The 20,895-nt window shown below is 37.5% G+C and overlaps 1 protein-coding gene across 1 annotated transcript in view; it reads left to right on the top strand.

Annotated features, from left to right (window-relative positions):
- The window catches only part of CDH19 (cadherin 19), a 66,557-nt gene extending 49,788 nt beyond the window's left edge, over window positions 1-16,769 (top strand). The window contains exons 9-12 of the mRNA XM_062200304.1: window positions 10,387-10,504; window positions 14,738-14,989; window positions 15,878-16,078; window positions 16,406-16,769. Coding sequence (XP_062056288.1) covers window positions 10,387-10,504; window positions 14,738-14,989; window positions 15,878-16,078; window positions 16,406-16,695 — 861 coding nt within the window. The 3' untranslated portion in view covers window positions 16,696-16,769. The remainder of the gene's footprint in view (window positions 1-10,386; window positions 10,505-14,737; window positions 14,990-15,877; window positions 16,079-16,405) is intronic.
- The last annotated feature ends 4,126 nt before the right edge of the window (window positions 16,770-20,895 follow it).

Here is a 20,895-nt window from a genome sequence, read left to right as displayed (position 1 = left end):
ATAAGAGTGGGGCACAATAAAGCATGGGAAGCATGCAACTTAGAAAATATTTGTTTAAGACATAGAAAGCCCCTCAATACCAAAACTAAAGACAAAGTTTTGCCCAGGATAACAGACTTGGTGTAGTTCAGCTTATTTTAAGATTCCCTGTCCCAAAAACTGTGTATTTTGTCACTTTCAACTCAAAAAAGAAAAAAAAAAATCTCAAACTGAAGTTCCCACTCTGTCACTTTTTTTTTTTTTTTTTTTGGACAGGCAGAGTGGATAGTGAGAGAGAGAGAGACAGAGAGAAAGGTCTTCCTTTTTGCCATTGGTTCACCCTCCAATGGCTGCATCGCGCCGATCCAAAGTCAGGAGCCAGGTGCTTCTCCTGGTCTCCCATGCGGGTGCAGGGCCCAAGGACTTGGGCCATCCTCCATTGCCTTCCCGGGCCATAGCAGAGAGCTGGCCTGGAAGAGGGGCAACCAGGATAGAATCCGGCACCCCAACCGGGACTAGAACCCGGTGTGCTGGCGCTGCAAGGTGGAGGATTAGCCTGTTGAGCCGCAGTGCCGGCCAGGCTCTGTCACTCTTACCTCTGTAGTACACAGTAGTGTGACTAAAATTTTCATTTGACCAGTAACAGTTTCATATATTTGTAGTTTACCTTGTGATGTTTATTGTCAAATGAGTAAACCACACATATTGCTCACAAATTGCTTTGGAGAAGAGAACACTTAAAATCTACTCTCAGCACTTTTCAAATGTAAAATACTTTGGCCTGAACTGTGACCAACATGATGTACAAGATCTTTTGAACTTAATCCTCTTGTCCAACTGAAATTATTTGTCCTTTACCCTCACTACACTTGTGTCTGTGATGGTTGTTGCTGCCTGCATGAAAAGCATAAAGTAGTTGTAACCCAGGAAGCCTAGTGATGTTTTCACCATAAAGGAGACTGCAACTGCACCTTCTCCAAGGAGACAGAAAGCTAACATTAGTGAGAAGGACTGGCCTTGGATATTTATATTCAGCCTCAAAGTAGCCTTAGAGGTCTACTTAACACAAAGATGTGGTTACACTAGTATTAAGCTTATTAATTCATTTTTATTGAAATTCCTCCTTTTTAATTACTGTGATTTTTGTCCCTTGGGTGGGCTCATACTGACACATAGACTTCTCATATTTCCTGCACTAGAATTGTTTAATACTTCTCTCCAGGATTCAGTGACCCTTTAGTGGGCGGATGGAATGGTCAGTACTTACGATTGGGGTACCTGTTCAAGAAAATTCTACTCTGCCTCACTCTCTGTCCTGCTCTGGGAACTGATGTTAAATAATATTTTTGTCTAAATATATAATAGAGACATGAAACCTAGGACTCCGTAAGTGTGGTAAAATTCATATTAAAAGTATTACATATAAATATTTATACATTAAAGATTATCATACATTTAAAGAAAATTAATAAAGCAAGTCCTATAAAATGTAAGGATTTGCAAGCAGCATAAAATGTGGATATTTTGCTTATGAATAACTATGTTCACATACCCCATAACCTTTTGGTAGGTCAACAAATTTTAATTAAAAATAAAACAAAACAAAAATAGTTATTTGAAAAAGCAAGAAAGTGATTTTGTTATCAATATACAACTGGACTTGCTGGTTGATAAGAACTCATCTTGCTTGAAAGTTGGTTCACGGGTAGTAATGTGGTGAGTGAATGTCCACAAACACTGTGGGTGACTGTGTCAATTAAGAAATATCCATACAGTATATAACTACCACTAATGAAATATTATTTATCAAAATGAATGTTTCCCACAGGATACATGTGTATTATTGAATTCTTTCAAAATTATTTTCAATAATATGCATAAATGGAAATGAACAAATGTTTTGTTTTTTAATCAAATCCAGAAATGATTTATAATTATGCTCTTCAAAGAGGATTTTGATTCAGAGTGAACTGTATGTATGATAGTACTTGTAGCCTAGGTGTCTAGGAGCATACGCCATCAGGATCTGTGCAAGTGCCTTCTGTGGACACAGTGATGAAATCACCTGATGCATTTCTCAAAACTCAACACCATTGTTATGCAATACATGAATGTACATTGTTAAGGTGTAATATTTAATATTAATACTCTAGAAGCTGAATATTTTAATAAATTTATTAACAAGATTTCTTTGATAATTTATTCATAGAGACTACAATAAAGTATATAAAATGTGTATAAATATAATTCGAACATACAGATTATTTTAGTAAATTTAGGAATTATAACCCAAGTAATGGATGCTTTGGAACAACATTTACCTAATAAAACACCTTAAAACTCATGAAAAGAAAGCAGCCTTTCAAATTGGCTCCCAAATTAATAGAGCCACCAGATTAATGAGTCTTGAAGGAACACAATTTGAAGCAATTAGTTTCCATAACAATGTATAAATCATCCTACAAAAACAACATTTCCCTTATTGCTTTCAACATCAAGATTAGCCACGTTTTATAAAGTATATTCAGAAGCAATTGAGATAATAATAAAACTTGCTTTGTTTTTTTAGTTCTAGATATGACTCTGCATATGAGGATTTATGAAACTCCCTGAGCTTTCTGGCTCATTTTTTATAATGTAAATCTCTGGATAGGTGGGGAGGGCAAACTAAAATATTTAGCAGCAATCTAAAATTTTATCAGTGCATTTCAGTGAAGGTATGAAGTTGTTCATTTTGAATAGAATCTCTTTATCTTCAAAGGTAATTAGGATATTTTAAATTATGAATTTATTTTGAAATATTGGAGATTGCTTAAATGTGCTAGACTCTCAGAAAAAAATAAGAATAAAAACAAGCCATTTCCTTTGCAGCTAATTATCATTCTTGGCTCCAGAGAGTCAAAACAAAGGTTAGAGTTTTAGTAGCTCAGCCTTCTCTACTTTGTTAAGTAGAATTATCAACCACACTTCTGATTTATTCCTGAACAATACACAGCACACAGCTTTCCAATGATAGCCAAGTGTGTCAGTTTGAATTTGATGAGTTTACTTCTTTCACTCTTGAGAAAAAAATAAACAGGATAACAATATTTTGCTCCCTTTATCTATTTGAAAGCCATGTTTTGATTTTGTTTTTGGTTGTGGTTTTGTCTTGTGTTTTAGAGAGACAAAGAATTACAATGTACAGGATTGCAATGAACATTTGTCTTCTAGTGTTAATTTCCAGACATTTTTGTGGCTAATTAGTCTTCTTGAATATTGTCTAAACATCACATGTGTAAGGATAATGACTTTTAATTCATATGTTTCTTCCCATGTGGCAGTGAAACATCACAAACATCAGCAAACAAATAATGTATTGAAAGGACAGCAAGAGATCTGTTAGCATTCCTCCACACTACCCAAATAAGACAGTGCTCTCCTAACTGTGCTGCATACCAGTCTCATCACTGCAGAAATAACAGTAGAGCTTCTGATCAAAGTCCCATCTTTTTGAGATTTTGCAAAGACTTCATACTATTAAATGCGAAAAAGGGGTAAAAGAGGACTTTGCTAAAAGTAATTTGGTTAATATTAACAGTAAAAATCAGTCATGCCACATATCACAAACTCTTAGCATGATGCTCATTTCCTTCTGGAAGTTAATGAGCTGTCCAGGACCTGTGTGTTCTGTTGCATGGAAACGGTGCTGTCCATGTACATTGTAGAAGAGGAGGGAAGCTGCTTAAGGTATTTCATCAATTGCTTAAGGTAATCTTATAAAAATAAAACTAAGTTTTAAGAACTCAAATGCAAACATATTATTGAGAATAGTGTTGCTGTTTTATTGCATGGATGTGTAACGAATACTGTGCTAGAGTTAAATACAGTATGATCAGTGGGTTAGGTGAATGAAGTGTTTAAGAATCTGACTACATTATTTTTTTGCAATTCCTGTGAATCTGTAATCATTTAGAGATCCAAGATGAAATCACCAAGCTAGAAAATAAAATAAAGTGCAAAAATAAAATGCTAAAATAAAGTGCAAAAATCAAGTGGGAAAATAAGATGCAAAAAGAATGATCTAAAGAAAAACAAGAGACAACTAAAACAGTAATCTTTAGCATTATTTAGAGTACATAATAGAAATGCTTCTAAGAAATATTTTAGTTTAAGAAATGTGACACAACTACAGCTATCCTTAAGCTATATAAACTTTTTCAAAGAATTCAAAATGAGTGAAAACTTCTCAAGTTTTTTTAAGTGGCTTACAAAAAAATTGCATACCTACACCCATAAATTTAAATACAAAAAATTTGGGGCGCCGTGGCTTACTTGGTTAATCCTCCGCTTGCGGTGCTGACATCCCAAATGGGCACCAGGTTCTAGTCCCATTTGCTCCTCTTGCAGTCCAGCTCTCTGCTATGGCCTGGGAGGGCAGTGGGGGATGGCCCAAGTGCTTGGGCCCTGCACCCGCATGGGAGACCAGGAGGAAGCACCTGGCTCCTGGCTTCAGATCGATGCAGCACCAGCCATAGTGGCCAATTGAGGGGTGAACCAATGGAAGGAAGACCTTTCTCTCTGTCTCTCTCTCTGTCTATAACAATGTCAAATAAAAAAATTATTAAGCACATGGCTGAAAATTTAGTATGTAAACTAGGATTACTATAAATGTCTAGAGGTATTAAAAGGTGACATCCAAAAGGAAATTTCATCCTTAGGAAGATAACAGAACTTAGTATTTTAAATCTATTAATATAATATCAGTTGTCAAAGAAATAAAGTTGAACACACAAACATTAAATGTGATGCTAAAAATTCTGCTGAGAAAGTTAAGCCCATATTCCAGGCTACAAAAAAAAAAAAAAAAGTCAAAATGCACACATAGTAAATATAAGAATAAAATGTTATACTAGTGCTCAAACCAGTCATAAAATCTTGTGATACTGACATTTGTATTTAGAATTTAAAATAAATAGTAATGCAAAGTAAGTCTTTAGTTTTAGACTATTAATTATATCATAGTGTCCATACCAAAATCTTAAAAAAAAAAATCATCTGAGTTACATATAAACTTATAAAACTTAGAAAGGTGTTTGAGGGGCCAGCGCTGTGGTGCAGGGGGTTAACACCCTGGCCTGAAGTGCCAGCATCCCAAATGGGTGCTGGTTCTAGTCCCGGCTGCGCCACTTCTGATCCAGCTCTCTGCTATGGCCTGGGAAACAGTACAAGATGTCCCAAGTCCTTGGCCCTTGCAGCCCCGTGGGAGACCTGGAAGAAGCTTTTGGTTCCTGGGTTTGGATCGGCGCAGCTCCGGCCGTTGCGGCAAATTGGAGAGCGAACCATCAGATGGATGACCTTTTTCTTTCTCTGCCACTCCTCTCTCTGTGTAACTCTGACTTTCAAATAAATAAATAAATCTTTAAAAAAAATAAAAAGCTTTTTGAAATGATTGTCTACCGTAATATTACTAAATTAATATTAAATTCTAATTTATCTAACTGGTGTATTTAATGTACAAAATATAAGCAAATAGAATTAATTTTAATGTTACTTGTTTGAGAAAATGCATATAAAATATTATCTTGTTCATATACAATGAATTTAATATCATTGATGGGGACATTTTATTTAGTTTTCCGTACTATGAATATGATTGTTAAATCATGTCTCACAGATTCAAACAGGACAAATGACAGGTTAAAAAGTATTCTGTATCTATCATCTTTAGATTAATAATACATTCATTATACAAAATGAAAATGACAAAATGGTCACAGTCCACATTGACACAAAACAAACACTTCCTCAATGGCCTATATACTTAAGCAGATAGTTTTTTTTTTTATATAATGTGTAAGAGACTGTGGTGAAGACAAAAGGAGGAGAATTTTCAGTGTTTTGCAAAATATTAGTATAACAAATGTGCTGATATTAGAGTAATTTGTCTTCTGTTCTTAGTGTTAATAATTATCATTTTTCAAATCAGTGATTCCCATTACCTTGACTAAGTATCTTTTCCTGAAGTAAACTAAATATTGGTGATTTTTATATTCTTTTATATGAAGTCTGTCTAATGCAAAGAAATATAATTCTTCTCCATATAAAAGTGTTTTTTCCTCTTCTCTAAATTTCAATGATAACACATCATCAACCAAGATTTTCTACTCATTTTCCTTCTCCACTGTGCCTGTCTCTTTCTATTTTCCATAGCTCCTTCTTTTCTTCTATCATGTACCTGTAGCTCCTCAAGTCCGGTAAATGCCCAAGTGACTTCTAGATGCATATGTCTGCTCACTCTGCCTCTTAGGTTTCAAGCTTGTATCTCTAACTTACCAGAAAAAAGTATACTCAGAGAATCAATGGTTACAGTAAACCTACCCACAAGCTTGTACCTTCCCAGTATCTTTACCAAAATTGCAATTCACCAAGTTGTAGAAAAAAGACATGTGGACATCATGCTTAATTCATTCTTTCCTTCATTCTCCATACATATGTGATCAGTTGTGAAGTTCCATCTATCCCACCTCCTAAATATACATTCAATGCTTCCATTTCTCTAGATGTTCACTCTTTTAACCTGCCAGGAACCAAGTAGCTCTTCTGAAGTGTATCTTATTAATTACACAGAGGGACATTCCCATAAAATCAAGCTTTGCTTCCTTGCAATCTCCCAACCACATGCACAATATAGTTCTCCTTGAAAAAAATTATATTCATGAGGTAAGCATGTAGTAACGTAGACAGACTCTACAGATTTTAGTGGTAGTGAAAGGACCAGAAAGATTTATAGCCCTCTAGGAAATAGTGAAAAAATATGCTTCACCGACATAGCATTGAGTTCAGTGTACTCTGCTTCTGAACGGGAACACGGTTTTAGACTACCATTAATTTCTCAACATTTGTGTCCTATCATGCTAAGCAAAGGAGATAATAAAACAAGGTAATCTAGATTTTCTCTTTGTTTCTAATTCTATAATTTTCACTTTGGCTTTTTTTTTTAACAAACTTTTGAATCCTTCTTTACTAATAATAATTTCTAGACAATGGGAAATAATTTTTATCTTTAGGCTTATGAAAGGTACAAAACACTCAGATAAATAAGGAACTTGAATGATAATTTGCAAATTCCTTCTATATATTCATTTATTGTAACTCTGCATTTTGTTTCTCATTTTATACTAAAGGGCATTTTCTATTCAACACATTTCCAGAAATTGATCTTTGTATAATTAATGCTCAATATCTGTATATTGACTTAAGAGTTTTACCCTTCACTTTATAGTTTATAATATTACTTAACAATTTATTCTTTGACTAATTCTGGAATTGGATTTAATTGTCAGTTGCTCTGAAGAGAAGTAAATAGAATCTAATTTATTGCTCGCTCCAAACCAGAATGCACAACTGTGGCTTCTTAGACAAGCTGTCAAAAAATTTCACGTTAATAAGACCCATACCTCTGGTTTGCAAGAGTTAATATTGTATTTGTTTTGTGTCAGAAAAATTAATCTAGCAATGACATTTTAGTAAATTGGCCCTTGTGTGCCAATATATATCATACAGAGTGATTGATATCAGGAAAATTTTCTTTATTTCCGCAATCATCTTTAAAGTCAAAAATCTATGTAGTCACATAAAATAATTAACTTGAAATTTGTGAAACTGCCAATATTTTACCACCTATAACCTTCAAAATATTAATTCCATTAATTTTTAGCTAATATGTGACTTCTTCGGCTTCACTGCTTTTGTGCATTATTTAATGGCCTGGGTTCCATTTTCCCCTTTATTTCACATATTTTTACATATTAGGTCCCTTGATAAATTCCTAGCCTACAATATATTCTCTTTATTCCATACCAAAAACCCAGGTTATTTTTGATCTATTCTATTGCAATTATTTTGCTGATTTCTCTTTATGTCTCTTTCTTTTCTGAGACTTTTTTGGTGCTTTTTTATTCCAGATATTTTAGAGTAAGTGTGTGTGTGTGTGTGAGAGAGAGAGAGAGAGAGAGAGAGAGAGGAGGGAGAGAGAGAGAGAAACCTTCAGGAACAGGACTAGGACAGGGCAGAAGCCAGGCCCACAGCACCCACATGTATACCCCATGTTCCACAGCAGCTGTGCATCAGCTTGCAACCTAATTTAACCTAGCCAGTTCACTCCCGATACTTACCTTACTTGAGAAAGAATATAAATATTTATAAAATGGGGAAGTAGAATGCTTCATAACATATCCCTGTGAAGATAGGCTATGTTAACTGGTAGAACACTGCCTGACACATAGATAAGTTCCTATTAACGGGTGGTTCATTTTAGACTTCCTAGACCGATCAGACTGGCACACTATATTTCCATCATACATTTTGCTTTCCTATATATAGGAAATAGAATGAGTTGTGTCAGATATAAATTGGATAAAATTCTATCCAGAGACCAAAGAGAATATTAAAAATTTGAGTTCACAGAATTTGTCATAATTTGAAATCATTCTCATTACCTCTTTGTCCAATCTTTCAAGTCATGACTTTTATCTGTGTATTTATTTTTAATTTCTTATTTGTCTTTGATCCAATAAATGTAGACAGCCTGCAATATGCCTCAGGTAAGTTGTAGATATAACTTAGAAATCTAACCATGCAACAAATTCAAAGTTTTCCTAGAATTTATTTGAAAACTAAAGCAAAAATGCTTTTGGTATTAAAAGGAATAAATGTCACTAAACCAGATGATGGGCACCTTAATATTGGCCATCTTTTAGAGATGAAAAGAGTACATGTTCAATGTTAATTCAATAGAATTAATGATAACCAATCTATTACTACTCTTAATGTGCCAGTGGCTTCCTGTGTGGAGTGCAATGGAATCCAATAAACCATATCTTTCAGCAAGCATGATTTAAAAAGATAAAACAAATTGATGGAAGGTTTGTCAAGGAGACAATGTTGAAAGTTTTACCTACATGTATGTAGAGGATATTCTAAGTAGCTACAAGTGTACAAAGCCAGTGTCTCTCCAGTCCTCTTAATGCTTCATACATAAAAAGGAGACATTTTTTAACATTTAGTCAGAGGTTCATGCTCCATAAAGAACATTAGGCAGTAAAATATAATTGTTGCTAATCTTACTCCAACAAATACACCTATAGTAAGATCATTAACAAGTGCAATGGCCTATGAATAAAAGAATGTTTTCATGAAGAATGTATATGAAGGACATGTATTCATTTTGCATCATGCTATTTGATAAGGTACACAGTACTAGAAGGAAAGTGTAACAGATCAGTTACTAACTCCATTTGTAAAACGGAAAACTTCATAATGTGAAAACTGGAGTTAGGAATATCAGACTTCCTAGCCCTGTGATTCACCCAGCCGGTATTAACACGTATGATTTTCTGAATTAAAATAATTACTTTCATATGATACAATCACATTGTTATTAGTATGGATGAAATGAAAATTTCCCTCATTAGATTATCTGATCAACACAAGATGATTATGATTTAATTATAGATGAGTTGTAGAGAAAGTAAATCTATGTAGAGGAATAAAGCATAAATTAGAGAAATACCTGCTCTTTGAAGTATAACATTAAAAATTTGGGTCTGTCAGCTTGCAAATGATGATAGTTTTGTGTGACACATTGCTAAAAATACTTTTGTTCTAGAAGATTTAAATGGTAACTTGTAGAATCAATTTACTTTAATTTCCAGGATTAATTACAATCTCACAATATGATTTTGGCAGCATATCTCTTTTGACAATAATAATTAAATGACTGACACATTAATGTCTTCAAATAAAAGAATTAATTGAGAATGGATTTATTCTTATCTGCATGACTTCATTGTTTTATGATCTGAGATACAGAGAGGGGCTTATTGGATATGTAAGATATTCCTATCATCTTTATAGGTCAAAGAAAATTATGTACATTTTTCTCAGATTTAGATGCATTATTTTACCATATCAATTTAAAAACTCATTATATTAGCAAATACATTTAAACCAAATAACTCTACCACATTTTTCATCTCATTACAAGCAAAAAAATGAGCAAATCATGATGCCTTGCATTCAGATGAAGAAGCAGGAGGAAGAAGGAAGGAAGGAAGAGGAAAACGTGGGCAGAGCGAGTAAGGAAGCTTATAGATAGCAGACATGCTTTGAGAATTTATAAGAAATTTAGCTTATGAAGTTCACTTGATCCATCAACGTGATTTTGTTTATTATGTAATATGATGCTACAGTTCTGAAAGGGGGACTAAAACATCTTAACCTGATTAACCAATTGTCAGATATTCTCAGCAATGTCCCTAGTGACTTTGGTAAAGAGATGTTAATATAAGGTAAAAATAAAAATAGCAGTGATTATTTGCTAAATACAAAAAAATGATAAAAAATCCATGCTTATTATTTTCCTAGGTAATTCAGACTATCAGTGCAATGGATAGAGATGAATCTGTAGAAGACCACCATTTCTACTTTAATCTCTCTATGGGAGACAAAAACAACTCAAATTTTATCATCATAGACAATCAAGGTAAAAGCATTCATTTGCAATTGTTGGTAATGGCATTATCCATTCTTTGTGAATTACATTTGATTTCAATGAAATTTACTGCACTAACTTTTATGTTGTTCTTGCAACGTGATAATGCTTGAGAACTATAGCAAAGCAATGACAATGAAAATGGAAAGCAAAAGTCAAAGTCAAGTTTTAAAAATACTGGCTCTTGGCCAGCGCCGCGGCTCAATAGGCTAATCCTCCGCCTTGCAGTGCCGGCACACCAGGTTCTAGTCCCGGTCGGGGCACCGATCCTGTCCCGGTTGCCCCTCTTCCAGGCCAGCTCTCTGCTGTGGCCAGGGAGTGCAGTGGAGGATGGCCCAAGTCCTTGGGCCCTGCACCCCATGGGAGACCAGGAGAAGCACCTGGCTCCTGCCATCGGATCAGTGCGGTGCGCCGGCCGCAGTGCGCCTACCGTGGCGGCCATTGGAGGGTGAACCAATGGCAAAGGAAGACCTTTCTCTCTGTCTCTCTCTCTCACTGTCCACTCTGCCTGTCAAAAAAAAAATTAAATAAAAAAATACTGGCTCTATGTTCTTGTAAAATCCAAATGATTCCACAAATATTAATGCAGCTCTGACCCCATTGCTTCTTTCGTGTTAAAATCATCTATCTCAAACTTCAATTCACATCTGTGGAAACTGATAAAAATCTATTTTAAGGATTCATTTTATTTATTTGAATGGTAGAGTTACAGAGACAGAGAGGGGCACACACGCAATCCATTCTCATTTAATTCTTTTATTTGAAGATATTAATGTGTCAGTCATTGAATTCATTATTGTCAAAAGAGATAGAGAGAGAGAGAGAGAGAGAGAGAGAGATCTTCCATTCATTGGTTCACTTCCCAAATGGCTGCAAGGGCTGGGGGCTGGGCCAAGCTGAAGCCAGGAGCCAGGAGCTTCTTCTGGATCTCCCCTGTGGGTACAGGGTCCCCACATGGGGCCGTCTTCCGTTGCTTCCCCAGGTCCATTAGCAGGGAGCTGGAATGGAAGTGGAGCAGCTAAGACTTGAAGCAGCGCCTACATGCAATGCTGGAGCTGCATGTAGCAGCTTTACCTGCTTTGCCACAACATTGGTCCCAGTGATACACTCTTAACCTTAATTCAGACCTGTGTTAGCTTGACTGATTAAAATATATTTGTAGTATTAATTAGGAACTGCAAATATATGAATTTGTCTAAGAATGTTTTCTTCCTTAAATGGAAAAATATTTTGTCAATTGAAGATTAGTGTTCTAGTGGGTTTATAGGTGGAAGATTAGGTGGAAGATTCTTTGTAAATGATGATTAATTTTATACAAATTTCTGTTTTTCCATTTATTTTAATAAGATTTTTAAAGATTTATTTATTTGCTTGTAGGGCCGAATTACAGAGAAATAGGAAGAGGAGAAAGAGGGGGTAGAAAGAGAGCGAGAGATCTTCCATCAACTGTCTCACTCTCCAGATGGCCAGCACGAGGCTAGGCAGAAGTCAGAAGCCAGGCCCTCTATCTGGGTGTCCTACATGGGCGGCAAAGGCCCAAACACTTGAGCCCATCTTCATCTGCTTTTCCCAGGCCATTGGCGGGGAGCTGGATTGGAAGTGGAGCAGCCAGGACTCAAACTGGCACCCTTGTGGGATGCCAGTGTTGCGGTGTGATGGCTTTGCCTGCGACACCACAGCACCAGCCCCAAATTCAGTAAGAGATTTTTTCCATAATATGGGTTTTTACCTCATTTTTTGTTTATACCACAAAAGGATGAATTACTCAAGCACCTATAAACAAAATTCTCACAGCTGCCTTTTAGTCTTTATTTTTTTTTTCTTCTAAGATTTATTTATTTATTTGAAAAGTGGCATTACAGAGAGGGAGAGGCAGAGAGAGAGTCAGAGATCTTGTATCCGCTGATTCACACTCCAAATAGCCACAATGGACAGGACTATGCCAGACTGAAAGAGCAAACAGCTTCATCCAAGTCTCCCACATGGATGTAGGGACACAAACATTTGTGCTGTGTTCCCCTGCATTGCCAGGTGCATTAGCAGGAAGCTGGATTAGAAGTGGAGGCCGGCGCCGTGGCTTAACAGACTAATCCTCCGCCTTGCGGCACCAGCACACTGGGTTCTAGTCTTGGTTGGGGTGCCAGATTCTATCCCGGTTGCCCCTCTTCCAGGCCAGCTCTCTGCTATGGCCCGGGAAGGCAGTGGACGATGGCCCAAGTCCTTGGGCCCTGCACCCGCATGGGAGACCAGGAGAAGCACCTGGCTCCTGGCTTCAGATCAGCACGATGCGCCGGCCGCAGTGGTCATTGGAGGGTGAACCAACAGCAAAAAGGAAGATCTTTCTCTCTGTCTCTCTCCCTCACTATCCACTCTGCCTGTCAAAAAGAAAAAAAAAAAAAAAAAAAGGAAGTGGAACATCTGGAACTAAAACCAGTGCCAGCATGCAGGAAGACAGCTTTCCTTCCTTCACAGTGGATATAAAGATTTCCTGGAGAGAACTTTTTGGGGAATAGTAAAGGCAAACAGGTCTCTCTCTTTTTTGCCCTTGTCAAACTCCCAAAAAGTAACTCATAATAATAAAGAAAACCCCACAGATCTAAGTTGTGGCTTGAGTTTGCTTACATTGATAGAAAATAGTTATTAAGGCAAATAAATATATTAGTATATAAAACATATGTTGTGGTTATAAGCAATTTAATAGAATGCTTATTGAAAATTGCAAAATATTTCTCTGCTCTTAAATCTGTCTAGTAAATACAGTCTCATGGGTTTTATTAATTTCCAGAGTATAATGGAGTCTTTAAGATCATTTGGAAAAATTAAAAAACATGCATTTCAACAAGCTTTCAAAATTTACATTTTAATGTTATTATCTTCCAATGTTTTTCTTATGGCCTCAGAAAATATTTTGAGAAATGACAATCTAAAAGTAGCAAACAAAAAAGCAAAAAGTAAAGTAAAAAAAGAATTATTATACTGAAAAGAGTTGCTTAAAGTATTCTGGTATCTAAGGAAGAATAATTTGATGTATATCAAAGTATATGTTGTTAATTTCCACTAATTTTTAAAATTGAATATGAACAAATTAGTGTGTGTTGGTTGCAATTATTATCTAAGTTTTTAAATAGGAAATGAGATCATAAAGTCAAAGGGAAATGAAACATCTTAATATGATTTTCTTTACTAAGTAAAATTAATTATTTTCTCTCATTAGAATTATTTGAGATTACATGCTATTATGATAATTTTGAAGATACAGTATTTCTAGTGTTTTCAAAATAATGGTTCTCAAGTAAAAGAAAAACGTTGTCATGTGCAAATAGTCACATGATGCTACCATCATTGAGATAAATCGAATACTGGTGGTACCCAGAAAATATTTAAAAACTGTTTTCTATGTTCCACATATGAGTTTCTCATTTTGCTAGACATTTGGAAATGATTCAAGCAATTCATATATTTATACAATTAAGGTTTATGTGATGTGAGAAACAATAATGGGTGGGTGTTTGGCTCCATGATTAAGCTGCCACCTAGGACGGCCACATTTCACATTGGATGCCTGATCTGTATTGGATGCCTGGCTCCTCCGCTTCCTATCCAGCTTCCTGCAAATGCACATTATGGGGGGGGGTAGCAGATGACAATAAAGTACAAGGGTCTCTGCCACGCACTGGGGATACCTGGTCAGCCTTCTGTGCAGGCATTTTTGGAGTGAAACAGAGAATGGAAGAACTCATTGTGTCTGTCTCTGTCTTAAAAAAGAACAATTGGGGGGGGTCTCTTAACTAATTATTTATTTATTTATTTATCTTTATTTAATTTAAATGCATGTGCTGGTTACTTCTCCAGTTTCCAAATAGCTGTGTTGGCTAGGCAGAAGCTAGGAGCTCCGAACTTAATCCAGGTCTCCCCACTTGAGTGGCAGAGACCCAAGTACTTGAGCCATGAGCTCCTGTTTCACTAGGTGAGCATTAGCAGGGAGCTGGATCAGAATTAGAGGTGCAGGTCTCAAATAATGAACCCTGACATGGGATGCAAGTGTTCCAAGTGGTGAGCTAGCTGCTGTGCCAAATGTGCTTCCCTGGATATATTGTTTATCTGAAGTCTCTTTCTTTTATTTGAATTTGTCCGGTCATATTCCATACTATTATCTCAAGTAATTATGACATATGTGTTTCCTTTATATTGTTGAACAATTACGCACATGGATTTCTGTTTTAGATAATACAGCTGTAATTTTGACCAATAGAACCGGTTTTAGCCTTCAAGAAGAACCTGTCTTGTACATATCCATCTTAATTGCTGACAATGGAATCCCATCACTCACAAGTACAAACACCCTTACCGTATATGTCTGTGATTGTGATGACAATGGAAATACTCAGTCCTGCAGTAACAAGGAACTCGCGCTTTCCTTGGGATTCATGATGGAAGTCGTAATCGCTATTCTGATCTGCATTATGATAATATTTGGTGAGTACTACTGAACTGATCATATGTTCATGTATTCAAAATAAAGTGATAAAAGCAAGTATGTGTGATAGCTGTAGTGATATCCTTTTTCTTATAGATGCGCTTAATTGAATAGCGATGTAGCATCCAAGGTTAAGTAAGAGTTAGTTGTCCTTGGTACACACACGTAAACACAGACATGCATGCATTTGAGCATATACACACACATAAATATTTTCTTCAAAATAAAAGTGTTATGGGGCTGTTTGCATATCAATTTTGTAAAAAAGGTGTTATGATTTCTATGCCTGATAATTGGGCATTTCTGCAATTACTATGGTTTCACAGAGTTCAGGTTCTGAATTAACATTTCCTAGCTGTCTTTCTGGAGATTTTACTTAATGTTTTTGTGTGTCAGTTCCCTTTTTCATCCTCAGTAGGATATGGTAGGAATGAAATCAGTCAATAAGCTGGAGCATTTTAGAACAATTTCTGGCATACACTTTAGAGTCAATATTAACTTAGAAAATAATTATGCCACAGAATTTTGCCTGCATGAAGAATATCATGAAACTGCTCTGTTGTTTGAAACTTTTAATCATCTGGATCGTTGGTTTCCAGGGTTGAAAAGCACATGCAGACTTGAAAACCACCATCTACTTTGTTCAAGGTTAATATCTTAAAATTAAATTTTAAATTGTTCATCATAAACACAGTTGACTGTATTAGCCTGACACTTTTCCTGGGAACCGTCAGCCAGACAGGTCACTAGGCTTCCCGTACATCGTTTTGTAAACTTCCACAAGAAACGCGCTCTGTGTTTATCAGTCGTGAAGTTGAGGCCCCGCCGTAAGCGTCTAACAGCTGACAGCTGACAGGGTCGCTAACACACTGTGATCTCTTCACCAGGGTTTGTGTTTTTGACCTTGGGCCTACAACAGCGGAAAACGCAGCCTCCGTTTCCGGAGAAAGGGGACGGCTTCAGAGAAACCATTTTCAGCTACAACGATGAGGGGGGCGGGGAGGAAGACACCGAGGCCTTTGACATCGTGGAACTGAGGGGCAGCACCGCCCGGCGCCCACGCAGGCCGCGGACCTCGGACATCCGGAGCCTGCACCGCCCGTCCTCGCAGGAGGGCCCAGACCTCCGGAGCCCGCACCGCCTGTCCTTCCAGGAGGGCCCAGACCTCCGGAGCCTGTACCGCCAGTCCTTCCAGGAGGGCCCAGACCTCCGGAGCCCGCACCGCCCGTCCTCGCAGGATGGCCCAGACCTCAGGAGCCCGCACCGCCTGTCCTTCCAGGAGGGCCCAGACCTCCGGGGCCCGCACCGCCCGTCCTTGCAGGAGGGACCAGACCTCCGGAGCCTGTACCGCCAGTCCTTGCAGGAGGGCCCAGACCTCCGGAGCCTGTACCGCCAGTCCTTGCAGGAGGGACCAGACCTCCGGAGCCTGTACCGCCAGTCCTTGCAGGAGGGCCCAGACAGCGCCGTGTTCCGGACCTTCATCCTGGAGAAGCTCCAAGAGGCCGACACGGATCCCTGCGCGCCTCCCTTCGACTCTCTGCAGACCTACGCTTTCGAAGGCAGCGGGTCGGCCGCCGGGTCCCTCAGCTCCTTAGCTTCGGCCGACTCTGAGCTGGAAGAAGACTATGACTACCTGAATGAGCTGGGACCTCGCTTCAAACGATTAGCGTGCATGTTTGGTTCTGCAGCGCAGGCCCACAATTAGAGGTGTTCACCGTGGGAATGTGGAAAGTGCTGGCGTGTGTTTGGGGAAGACGTAGTCTCTTGGTCAAGAGCGATTGGCTCTCCAAGAGAAGAAACTTTAAGATAAAGCCCAGGTTGAACCGAATAGTTTTCTGATTTCCTTGCAGTAGATGCTCCATGTTATTTCAAGCCACCCGCCTGTTGTCACTGAACAGCGGACTTGCCTACAATGAGCTACTTGTGTGTGGCTGAAATACTCACCTGGAGCTTCCAGTGAAAGCCCTTGACAGTGTGAATAGCAGATTTGAGGAAGGCAGAGATTTAGACTGACTTAAGATTATTTCAGTTATCCTTTTCATTTCATTCTGAATTGTCCATATTTGTTAAGTTCCTGGTAGTAGAGATAAGTGTTGAAACCTAGGAGAATCTGGCTGATTACATACACATTTTATAACATGTACTCTATATGAAGAAGCAGGCTTTGGGATTCTATGGGTCATTCTAGCTTGATATTTTACAATCTTTGTGAAGATTTAAACTGTAATTTCAATTAAAATGTTTTCAGTTTTGGATAGATGCTTGGTATGTATTAATTAATCAGTTATACGAGTACATCTCTGTCATTTTTTACACTATATCTTTGTATGAAAATGGGGCATGAAAATATAGTTAGAAATTTGCATAGATCATTATCACAGGCAACCCAAGGTACACTCTTACCATGGCAAATATGAGTCATGATTTATTCACTTTTGAATTCAGATGTTATGAAGCTAGAGACAAGTTTGAAAAATGTTAAGTAAAATTTAATCCCTACTAAAAATGATACAGATATATGGAAGAGGTATTGATTGCAAATGTGAATTACTATTCATCCTAAAGTTTATAATCAACTGCACTGATTCTTACCTTTTACAGAATAAAAGAATATACAATTCTGAGCATTCTGTATTCTGTTAAGAGCTTAGGGTATAACTGATCCTTCAGTGTCATTTTCTTTTATTGCTCAATGTGAAATTAGGTGCAATAGTTACTTTTATTGTGGCATTATGAAGGAAGTAAATGCTAAGCTGTTGGACATAAAGCTTTATGGTGATATCAGATAATAAGACAATAAAACACTTTAATTTTAATTGACCTTTTAAGAATGATCCTTATTATTACACTCAAATCAAGGTATACTTCAAAATTTACAGTTTGAACGGAATGAAAGTAGTGATACAATGTCCTTAAAATTGGTTTATATGATCATTTTTTATTAATAACATGTAAGTCTGAGTTAAAGCAAATTGGCCATATTTGCCTAAATCAAATATAGAGAGTAATCTTGAGATGTAGAGAGAATAGTTGAATGATTACCATATATTTTACTCTGTATTTTAAAACTTAACTTAGGAAAGAGTGAAAATACTAAAAATTTATAACAGCAAAATACAAATATATGAGTTGAGAGATTCATATTTCCTTCATATTGAAATACAAATGGAAAGAATGAAGATATGGACATTTTCATGCATTATTCAATGAAGGATTTCTCCTAGTATTTAAGGTGTGCTATGTAATCTTGCTTGAAGAATTGCAAAGTATGATACACAACAGATGAAGCAGTCCATGGAAAATAGATTAGAAAAAAGAAATAAGTTCTTCTGGGGATCACAGTAGGTTCTGTCATGGTTGAAAGCCTCATACACTCAGATAAACAACTTAGAAAATTCATGCAATATTTGCACCAATATATTTAAGGTTTGTGTCCAATGGCACTAAGCAGATGTTTTAAAATAAATTATTGTTTAGTTAATGATCTGACTGTCAATCACAGGGTACATAGGATAAAAGTACACACAATTGTTATATATTTGCTACTCTATAAAATACTGCCTTGACCATATCAACAAACGCTGATTATAGTAGAGAGGTTACAACTTCCTAGACATTAGAGCTGGTAATATTTCAACAATTATTTTATCTTGTGTGCTAGTAGCCTGAGTGTTGCTATTTCCTAAGCCAAAGGCATTATGATTAATTGCAATTAATTTAAATTCATGCAGATGTTTATGGAAATGGGACAGTTTCATAGGAGTACTCATGATATTTAAAAACCCCCCTTAGTTTACTCAGTTTTACATGCAAGCTTTAGATTGGTAATGGTTAAATGTGAACATATTTTCAATCATTTCTATGAATCAGGAAATGTTAGCAATACTTGTAGTCCACTCAGCACTTGTGCGTGAGTCCCCTTTATTTAAGAAGCGTTGAACTCTGTCAAACTGCCTGATCTTTTCAGACCTCAATTTTTAATGTGTGAAATGAAGTCTACTCTACCTATTTCACAGGGTTGTTATGAAGAATAAATAATAAGATATCCAATGCAAGCATTACAAGTTGCACCTGAGGAAACCCGAGGGCTCAATAAATAATGGTATGTCATTATAACAGCTGATGATACTCTGCTGGAACACAGACAGATCCCTTTCTTTTCTACAGCCAGCGACAACAACAGTTTAATGGCATATTTGAAATAGAAACCGACTTCCTGACCTGACCCATAAGCCATGTACAAGTATTATCTGGTCCCAGTTAATTTCTACCGTCTCCCCTCCTTCCTCATTACTCTTGGGATCTCAGGTTCTGAGCTTGGAACAGTCTTCCTCTAAACAAGTCTTTCTCTCATCCCTTCACTTCATTTAAGTCTGCGACCAGCTGTAACGTCCTCAGAAAGACCTACTTTACCTCTCTCCACCTCGTGGCCCTGGCTTTGCCTTTTGTTTCTTCAAGTCACCAAGCCATCTATTCTTTTTTTTTTAATTTTTATTTATTTATTTATTTATTTATTAATTTTTGACAGGCAGAGTGGACAGTGAGAGAGAGAGAGACAGAGAGAAAGGTCTTCCTTTGCTATTGGTTCACCCTCCAATGGCCTCCACGGCCGGTGCACTGTGGCCGGCGCACTGCACTGATTCGAAGGCAGGAGCCAGGTGCTTATCCAGTTCTCCCATGGGGTGCAGGGCCCAAGTACTTGGGCCATCCTCCACTGCACTCCTGGGCCACAGCAGAGAGCTGGCCTGGAAGAGGGGCAACCGGGACAGAATCCGGTGCCCTGACGGGGACAAGAACCCGGTGTGACGGCACCACAAGGTGGAGGATTAGCCTATTAAGGCACCATCTATTCTTACACATAATACTTGTCGCCCTTCTGTTTCATTGAGAATGTAAACCTTAAGTGGGCAAAGAGTTATCAGTCTGCTTCTTTTAATATTGTCTAAAATTGTTTCTGGCACATAGTAAGTGACCAGGAAATATTTATTAAATAAATATAATGAATCCCTATCTAATTTTCTCAGTCAGATATGGAAGTCATGTTAATTTTATTGAAAGTTAAGGTGAAATATTTACATGCTATCAATGTGTTTGTCAAGTTAGCACTGGTTAGTCCTTTGTATAGAAAAGATGCTGCTTGGGGTGCCCATATTCTACACCAATGTACCTGGGTTTGCGTCCCAGCTCCACTTCAGGTTCCAGCTTCCTGCTAATGAGCACCGTACGTGGCAACAGATGATGCTCAAGTACTTGGGCACCCCACTATCAGGTAGGAGATTCAGACTGAATGTCAGGCTCTTGCCTTCATCCTGGTCTAAACACAGCATTTGTAGGTATTTGAGGAGTGAACCAGTAGGTGGAAGATCTCTTTGTTTTTGTCTCTATATTTCTCTTTGTTTTCATGCATTGATATTACACCTGGTGTGCATGGGAAGATTGGTAAAGTTATATACAGTCCAAGACATCCTTTGATGGTTGTTGTGTAACATCTCATATGAATGACTTCCCGTGATGTGTAAATAATAGGTGCTTTCCTACTTCATGTGAATCCTACTTCATGTATTAGGGCAGAACTCAGAGACATATGCATTGCTAAAGCTCATAGTACTACTTAAAACCTACAAGACAGCCCCAAATTCTTGTTTATATTATATAATAATAGATAGCAATATATAAGAATGGCAGAGATGGGACCGGCGCTGTGGTACAGCAGGTTAACGCCCTGCTCTGAAGCGCCGGCATCCCATATGGGTGCTGGTTCGAGTCCCAGCTGCTCCACTTCCTATCCAGATCTCTGCTATGGCCTGGGATAGCAGTAGAAGATGGCCCAAGTCCTTGGGTCCCTGCATCCACATGAGAGACCCAGAAGAAGCTCCTGGCTTCGCATCAGCACAGCTCTGGACAT

The sequence above is a fragment of the Lepus europaeus genome, chromosome 9, assembly GCF_033115175.1.
Source record: "Lepus europaeus isolate LE1 chromosome 9, mLepTim1.pri, whole genome shotgun sequence".
NCBI lineage: Eukaryota > Metazoa > Chordata > Mammalia > Lagomorpha > Leporidae > Lepus > Lepus europaeus.
The sequence above is the reverse complement of the archived record's forward strand: the minus strand, read 5'-3'. Positions and strand labels throughout refer to the sequence as shown.